The 8,905-nt window shown below is 52.9% G+C and overlaps 1 protein-coding gene across 1 annotated transcript in view; it reads left to right on the top strand.

Annotated features, from left to right (window-relative positions):
- The first annotated feature begins 1 nt into the window (after position 1).
- The window catches only part of AP3B2 (adaptor related protein complex 3 subunit beta 2), a 28,381-nt gene continuing 19,477 nt past the window's right edge, over positions 2–8,905 (top strand). The window contains exons 1-4 of the mRNA XM_019639998.1: positions 2–114; positions 8,138–8,213; positions 8,355–8,429; positions 8,698–8,793. Of these exons, the coding sequence (XP_019495543.1) occupies positions 2–114; positions 8,138–8,213; positions 8,355–8,429; positions 8,698–8,793 (360 nt within the window). The remainder of the gene's footprint in view (positions 115–8,137; positions 8,214–8,354; positions 8,430–8,697; positions 8,794–8,905) is intronic.

Below are 8,905 nucleotides of genomic sequence, written 5' to 3'. Positions count from 1 at the left end.
GATGTCGGCCGCCCCTGCCTACAGCGAGGACAAGGGCAGCTCCGCGGGCCCCGGGGAGCCCGAGTACGGCCACGACCCGGCGAGTGGTGGCATCTTTTCCTCCGACTACAAGCGGTGAGGGAGTCGCCCAGAGAGAGGGTGGGCAGAGGGCTGGGGCTTCCCGGGTCCTGCGCCTGCGCCCGGCCTCGCAGACACGCGCCGGCACCATGGACAGCGCCCGGCCCTCGGCCAGGCCCAGCTCAGGCCCCGCCCCGGCTCACAACTGGAATCCTGCAGCCCACTCCCAGGGTGGCCCGGCCTTGTGACCTTGTCTCCAGGCCAGCACCCTTCCCGAGGGGCCGACGTGGGGCCTGGGAGGGGGGTTGGAGGCGGTGGGGGATGGGCCAGCCATCCGTGTTCCTGGAGGACGGACCCTCCCCGCCCCAGGCGTTTCTTTCTGTGGGTTTGGATTACAGGCCCCCAGCCTTTTTCCTTTGTGGGGAATTGGCTCCTAAAGAATGTGGGGTGGGTTCAGAGTCCGTGAGGAAGGCCGACCCTGGGTATAGACTCAGGGCCTCTTGGGCCTGGCTCCTGCAAACCCATTTTCTCTCATTCTGGGCCCCATGTTCTTATCCCCATCTCTTACCTGGCGCTTGCTCCTATAGTTCAACCCCACCTTAACTTGCCTCTCCCCCCATCACCTCTCGTTAATTCTGAAACAAGAATATATAAGGAGCTACTGTATGGAGTCTTGTCCTGGTCACTGTGAATACACCCATAAGCATGCGATAACCCTAGTCCTCAAAAGGCTCTGGAGGAGGGAACACAGAGGAAGAATCCGTCAGTGACAATTCAGTGTAGTGGGGACAGTGAGAAGAGGGAGAGGAGCTGGCCCCTTGCCCTGGACAGTGGAGAGTGAGGGACGTTCTAGGCCGAGGAAAGCTTGTAGGAAGGTGGCAGGTGAAGGAGAGCTGGATCACATGTTTTGTAGATGCAGGTACAGCATGGCCAGAATCACCGTGCAGACCACTGGGTGGGGCGATGCCAATGTTGTGGGGGCTACTGAACGGTGCTACCCAGGTGACACCAGATCTGCATTTTAGAAGGCTCCCAGTCTGGGTTGTGGAGAAGAGATTGGAGGGTGTGCTGGACTGAGCAGGAGACAAGTGGGGGTGGGGGATTGAAGTTGGGGGTGAGGAGGATATGAGGATGACCTAAAATGGCGGGGGGAGCAGGGGATTGGAGGGCTATTAAGGAGGTGGAAGCCACAGACCTGATGATTAATTGGAAAAGAGGTGAGAGGAAGAGGCTGGCAGAAGACAAGGATGATACTCAGGTTACTAGTTACTGCAACTAGATAGATGGTGGTTCTACACAGTGTGATTGGAAATAAAGATATGACAAGGAAATTTGTGGAAAATAGTGTTGAGCCCAGCTTTGGACAAACTGAGATCATGAACCCGACATTCAAGTCCATTTGGTAGTTGGATATTAGGCTTTGGATTCCAGGAGGGAGGGTGGGAAGGATGGGGGGGGGGAGAACGTGAAAGCCACAGAAGGAAGTCAAGATTAACCCTGGGAGAGTGTATGAGTTCTGTCAGGGCACAGGTATGAACCCTGAAGACACCAGCATTAGGGGTGACCAGAGAATGGGGAAACATGGTTTCAAGAAGGAAGCGGTCCGTAGTGTCAGTGCCCACTGAGCTCAAGTCAAACAAGGAAAGAGATTTGTGACCATGGTTTTGACAAAGAGCAGGGCGACCCCTCCTTGCTTCACACACACACACACACCCCAACCCCCCACCTCCCCCACCCCTGCCCCGGACGACCAGTTCTGGCAAAGTCAGAGGAGGAGCTAGATTGTTCCCCACAGTATTCTGTTACGAACTCTTTAAACATACGACAAAGTTGAATAAGTAATGCAGTCAATACACTCTTCACCTGGCTTCAACCACTGTTGCCATTGGGCCAGATTTGCTTTACCTAACCATCTAATCATGTGTATTTTGGCCGAATTATATAAGTTGCAGACATCATGCCCGAAATTCTGATCAGCACCTAAAGCCAGGTTAAAGTGAATAGGAGCTGAATAAATAAAACGCAGTGAATGGGAATTCTGCTTGCTTTCAAGAAGTTAGACTCTAAAGGGGAAGGAGGGAAAGAGTTGCTGTTGGGGAGAACCTTGGATCAAGGAGGTTTGTTTATTTTGTTTGTGGCGTTAACGTTTGTGTGCGTGTTAGGATGGGAGAACCAAGGGCCAGTTTAACTGCCGATGGGGAAGAGCCAGTAGAGCCAGAGAGGCTGAAGGGGATGGAAGGAGGCACGCAGCCCTGGGTGGTGAGAGGGGACGGCTTACAGAGCTGGGCGAGAGGACTGGGAGGGCCAGCTCTGCCCAGAGGGAGGGGGAGAGAAGAGCATAGATGTTTGGGGGCCGCGGGGGAGTTTATCTAAGGCAAGGCTGTGGGTGGGAACTTGACATTGAGGGGATTTGAAATGACAGTGAATAAAGCCAACCACTACTGACAGGTAAGGGCAGTGGGGATGAGAGCTGAGGGTGTGAGTGAGCAGTTGGAGGGATGACCTGGGGGTGGGAGGACTAGGCCAGGTAGGGAGGAAGGTGAGATAAGAGAAGGCTAGAGGGGTAGGGTCAGAGTGAGAAGGAGCGCACAGGATTTATGAGGAAGAGCGGATCTGGGGAGGCAGAGGTCCAGCTGTGGTGTGGGAGTGCAGCTGAGGAGGGCACTTCTCACGTCTGCCTGGATCAGCTCCTCTGCCCCTTAGTCTCCTAGTCTCCTGCCCAGAGCTTGAGGGTTGGCTTAGTCCCCGGTCTCCCCCGCCCTCCTGAGTCCTTGTCTCTGAGCAGTGAAAAGGAAACCAGAGCCTCTCTCCCTGCCAGTGTCCGGTTTCTGAGTTTCGAGGGCGGACTGTCTGGTGACAGTAACAGGCATCCCCAGCTCCTTGGCCAGCTCAGTCCCATCCCAGAGCAGGACCTGGTGCCCGATGCAGCGATTCCTGCAGCTCCCAGGGGCGGTGGTGAGGCCAGGGGCCAGAGGGACCTGCGCGTCTGACCAGGAGGCCGCCAGCCCTGTGCTGGCCCCTGAAGGTGGGCCTCCACCCTGGTACCAGGCCCTGCAGCCTGAAGAGCTTCGATGGCTGCAGGCACCAGAGGACGACACAGCCACCGAAGCGTCCGTGGAAGGACCTTGCCCAGAGTCCGGCCAAGGCCAGAGTCAGAGCCAGCCACTAAGGTACAGAGGAACCCCAGGCCCCCGCAACCCAGACAGCTAGGAAGGCAGCTGCCACTCAGCCCAGACTCCTGCAGACCCATGTCCCCAAGAGGAGGAGGACTGGGCTGGCATTTTGGGTCCAGGCGAGATGGGCTCAGGTGAGGTTTGGGGACAGGATAAAGCTCAGGTATAGTTTGGCCAGCCTCTCCTGGCCTGTGAATTGTGTGGTGTAGGGAGGGAGGAAGGTGTACATGGGGGAGGTGAGCACGACTGGCCTCAAATGCCATGTTTTACCCCCCTGGCTGCCCCCCGCCACTCCCAGAGAGCCCCTCAGGCCAAGCCAGGGGTCAAGTCAGACTGGTGAGTGTAAGGGGATCTGACTAGGGGAGAGTAATGTTTCATGGCCTCAGGGTATTGCTGTGCATCCCTGCCATGCCCTCCCTCTGGGGAGCACAGCTGGTGGGAGCGAGGATGGGACTCGGGGTGGCCTCTCCCCAGGAGGGAGCTGCTGTGTGTTGGTGGGCATCTGACAGTCCTGTCTGTGCTGTCTCCTGTGCGCCCCGTGATCCCTCAGTCCCCAGGGCCTGGACCCCACGGGCTGAAGTGTGTGCACTAGGCGGGGTGGGTGCCCCAGTGCAGGGCCTGGGGCGTGTGCATTTGACAAGGGCCTGTGGCATTTGTGGGTGTGGCGAGGACACCCGGGTATGAGGAACTCTGCTTTGGAGAACACCCAGAGTTAAGAGAGCTAACTGCCACTGCTCCCAGGAAAGTCACCCCAGGGCGACAGGCAAGGATACCCCTCTGCTCCCTCACAGGAGGTCATAGGATCCCTAAGGTTGGATGCGTTTGATCTTAGAAGCCTCAATTCATCATCAAGAATCTCAACTAGGAGGCCAGTGGCCGTTTTGGTGAATGAGACTGGAGTGGCCAAGTTTTGTCAAAAGAGTGTATGTGTGTGTACTGGATGTATATTTGTGTGGGGTGTGTATGTCTGCATGAGTGTGGGGGGGAGCGTGGAGAGGGCTTGGGTGGGTATGTGTCTGTAGAGATATGTGCATGGGTTTGTGGGTGTCTGTAGCGGTGAGGGGGTTAATGTGTGAAGAGTATTTTTGTGGAAAGTGCCTGTATACGTCTATGACTGTTTCTGTGGGTGTGTGTGGGGTTACGTATGGATTGTATGTGTGTCTGGGGATGTAGGTGTGTCTTTGGGGGTCTGAGTATCTGTTGGGTGTAGGTATGTCTGGGGGGGTATATAGCAGGAGTGTCTGTGGTACATGTGGGCGGTACTGGCATTTGGCGGGGATGCTGGAGTGTGTAGATGCCTGTCGGGTATAAGTTGACTGTGGGGCATCTGCGTAGAAGATCCTGGGGGTGCAGTGGGTTGCATTTGTATATTAGAGAAGGTGGTGCCTAGCCCTGTCATTCTTCCTGGATCCTCAGAGCTGCCCAGCTGAATGGTCTAGACCTCTCTCTGCACCCCTGTTGTCCTGAGCTCAGCACCCCTAGGAGCTGACCTCCTGGTCTGTGTTTGGGAGAGTAACAAGGTGGTTGTCTTCTGGACCTGGCTTGGCCATGGGAGAGAAGATGGTGTCTTCTGGTTTGGGGGGCATGCCCTCCCCCCAAGTGGAGATTTAGATGGACATGACAGGGGCTGCATAGCTGCCTTCATCTGACAGCTAGCAAGGCCTCTGTGTTCTGAAAGGCGTCATCTTTCTATTTTGCTTTTCATCAAAAATCTCTTCAGGAAAGACACTTTCTGAAATCCTTGGAACATGAGTTTCTTAGCACCCCTTCTGTCTTTTCTCCTTTTATCTGTTAAGCACTCACGCACACCTCCAAGATGCAGCCCTATGAGTAGGTGTGTGTGATGCCGGGCTCTTCTCTTCCTCTTAGCATTTGTCACTTACTCATTTCTCAGCATCAGCAATAGTCACATTGGCCTCTGGATGACTATTTTCACGCTTATTCCTTTCCTAATATTGCTACCCCCAGTTTCTGATTTTCTGTTGTTTCTAAATGTCTCACTTCTGTGACTAGCTTTCCACACGCTCCTTTTTAATTTCTACCATTGGCAACAGTTCTCCAGGCTGGGTTCTCCTGCCTGGTGAAAAGCTTTGGGTTATCCGAGTGTCACCTGGGAGATTAGAGAACACGCAGGTCCCCCTACACAGCTGCTGTCACCACATTTTGGAATTGTCTTGGTGAAATATGAGGCATCAGTCGCCCCACAACTCTTATCAGCTGTGTAGACACATTTTCCCATGGGTTTATTCACAATTCTCTGTTCATTTCTTGGACCACTGGCCCGGGACCTCTGAGTATGGTTGGGCAGGTTGTTTACTGCTCCAGGGCTCCTGGCCAAGGAATACCAACCCATGATCTATTTGCTGATTGAGGAGCAACAGCTCAGGGCTGTGTCTATCTGGAAGGGCAAGCAGATGGCGATTGGCTTGGCAGCAGCCCTCATGGTAAATACTGGATATGGGCCCTGTAAATCCATATCAGTACTTTATCTATTTTGAATGTTAAACTTTTATTCACCATGTTCCCAATATTTTACTTTTTATTGCTGTTATAGGTTGAATTGTGTCCCTCTCAAATTCATATGTTGAATCCCTACCCCCTAGTCCCACAGAATGTGACTGTATTTGGAGATAGGGCCTTTATGGAGGTACCTAAATTAAAATGAGGTCACCGGGGTGGGCCCTAATCCTATATGACTAATGTCCTTATAAAAAGAGATTAGGACACAGACACACACAGGAAAGACCCTGTGAAGACACAGCGAGAAGCAGCCATCTTTCTACAAGCCCAGGAGAGAGGCCTCAGAAGACACCAACCCTGCTGATACCGTGATCTCAGACTTTTAGCTTCCAGAATTGTAAGAAAATAAGTTTATGTTGTTTAAGCCACCCAGTCTGTGGTCATTTGTTATGACAGCCATAGCAAATGAACACAGTTGCCTTATTTTTTTTAATGTAGTTTTCATAAACTAAAGTTAAAAAAATTAAACCTAGTTCTCTTGTTACTGATAGTTTTGTGATCTTAAAGATAAAAATAATCCCCTTCCTTTTCCATATTTAAAAGTAATGTAACTATTAGATAAATATGAGGCTTATTTTGGTATGGGATACGTTTGCAAGTTAAATTCTTTGCTGCTTAGCTGTTGTCCCAACAGCATTTATTTGGAGGAGGTGTGGGGGGGGGTTCTTACACTGGTGAGCTATTCCTAATATATCAATTTAGGTCCATTTTTGGAGTGTTTCCCCTTTGACTTTCTATTTTTAACCTGGTACCACAGAGTTTTTATCATTGTTATGTTGGTCTGTGCTTTGAATTCTGCTACAGTGAGTTGTCTGCCCCTGTTCCATTGTTCTCTTTTTCCCCCAAAATATTCTTTGGAGTTATTACCTATTGTTTTTGTTTTTGTTCCCCAGATGAATTTTGCTGTCACTTCACAAAGTTTGACAAAATGCCTCTGTTGAAATTTCGATGGACATTGCATGAAATCTGTGTCTTGGTTTGGGGACTACCTTTATTCTCCTCAGCCACGTGCAAGGGGTCATTTATTCAAATCTTCATTTATTTCTCCCGTGAGGGTTTTATAACTTCCCTGAATAACTTGAATGTTGAGTGATGGCTCGGCCTTTGCTGTGAGGTGATCTCAGAGACTGGAATGCCTGGGACCCATCCAGTCATTGGAGTCAGCTCGGTCGGTGGGGTCAGGGTGGGGCCAGCGCCTCCCGCTATTGCTTTGCCGCCCAGTTCTTTTCCACTGGCTCCAGGTTCTTCTCATCTATCCAACTGGCAATTTCCTGGCCGAGTCCATACCTTTCCCACCCCAAGCCCCTCCTCTTGTCTCCTGGCTCTATGTCCCTGGCTGTATTAGTTTCTCAGGGCTGCTGTAACAAAGTACTACAAACTAGGTGGCTTAGAACGACAAAAATTTATTGTCTTACAGTTCAGGAAGCTATAAGTCCAAAGCCAAGGTGTCATCAGGGCCACCTTGCCGCTTCCTAGATTCTGGTAGTTTCCTGGCAATCTTTGGTGTTCCTTGACTTATCGATGGGTCACTCCAGTCCTCCATTTTCACATGGAGTTCTCCTACATCTTTGACTCTTCACAAGACCATCTTGTTATAAGAACACTGGATATACTGGATTAGGGAGCAACCCTGCTCCAATATGACCTCATCTTAACTAATTACAGCCACAAATAAGGTCACCTTCTGGGGTACTAGGGATTAGGACTTCAATATATCTTTTTTTTTTTTATATTTTTATTGGGGGATGGGAACAGCGCTGGGGAATTGGGGGAAGGGGAACAGACAAGTTGCTGTCGTTTTTGTTCTTCAGTCTAGTTGTGGAGGACGTTGCTTCACTGGCCCAAGTTGGCACCATCATTGCGCTCTTCCCGGGTGAGGCAGATCAGTCGCCGGCTTCTGGACGGCCGCTCACTGCGGCTGCTGGCCGCTCACGCTGGCTGCTGGCTACACACACGGCAGCCCATGGCAACCCACTGCCACAGGGGCTGCAGCCTACGCCGTCGCCGGCGACTCACGGCAGCCCAGCTCCAGGCTGAGCTGTTGTTCAGCATCTTAGCTGTGGAGGGCCGTGTCACTGGTCCTCATATGTGGGATCTGAACTGGGGCCCTCTGGCATCCCAAGCCAGCTCTTAACCAATGCGCCACTTGGCCAGCCCTCAACATATCTTTTTTGAGGGGGACACAATTCAACCCATAACGTTAGCTGACCCACATATTTCTCCCAACCCTGAGTCCCCTGTTTGGTACTTGATGGCCTTCCCCTGTGGCCGGGTACTTTCTGAGCCTTCCCTGCCCATGTCTCTCCTTTCTGCCTGGATCCTTCTGACTGATGGCCTCACCCCCACCCACCCTGTGCCCTCAGCTGACCTCTTATGCTTCTCCCCAGGCATGATGACCTGAAGGAGATGCTGGATAGCAACAAGGATTCCCTCAAGCTGGAGGCCATGAAGAGGATCGTGGCGGTGAGGGGGGAAAGAGGGGACCTGCCTTGGGGGAGGGGCCTGGGGTCAAAGAGCAGTCTCCTTGGCCCCGTGTGGACCTTCCCCTGTTGAGTGCTGGCCTCCTCCCTTCTCCTTCTCCCCTGGCCTGACCCCACCACCCAGATGATAGCCCGGGGAAAGAACGCCTCAGACCTGTTTCCCGCTGTGGTGAAGAACGTGGCCTGTAAGAACATAGAGGTGAGCACTCCCCAGTGAGGGGTCCATGCCGACCTCCACCAGGAAGAAACCGAAGCTGGTGGTCGGGGGTGAGGAAGGGAACCATCCAGCCCTTGGTGCCCGACCTGCTCAGAAATGTCCCCAGTCCAGGAAGAGACTCTGTCCACATGTCCCTGAACTAGATGTGGATCAGGGTGAAGGTGGGGTACACTAGGGGTGCTCTCCCCCACTGGAGGAATCAGGGTGGGGGCACCAGTCCCTGCTGAGAGAACTGCTGTCCCCCACCCAGGTGAAGAAGCTTGTTTACGTGTACCTGGTGCGCTACGCTGAGGAGCAGCAAGACCTGGCCCTGCTGTCCATCTCCACCTTCCAGCGTGGCCTAAAGGTCAGTGGCCTCAGTGTGCCTCCCTGGGGTCTGGGCCTCGTGGGTGCTGTACTGGAGGAATGGGCCCAGGGTGAAGTCTCTTGAGGCCCGGTCCTACCTGCCTAAGGTTGGG

Source organism: Hipposideros armiger, unplaced genomic scaffold, assembly GCF_001890085.2.
Source record: "Hipposideros armiger isolate ML-2016 unplaced genomic scaffold, ASM189008v1 scaffold_48, whole genome shotgun sequence".
NCBI lineage: Eukaryota > Metazoa > Chordata > Mammalia > Chiroptera > Hipposideridae > Hipposideros > Hipposideros armiger.
The sequence above is the reverse complement of the archived record's forward strand: the minus strand, read 5'-3'. Positions and strand labels throughout refer to the sequence as shown.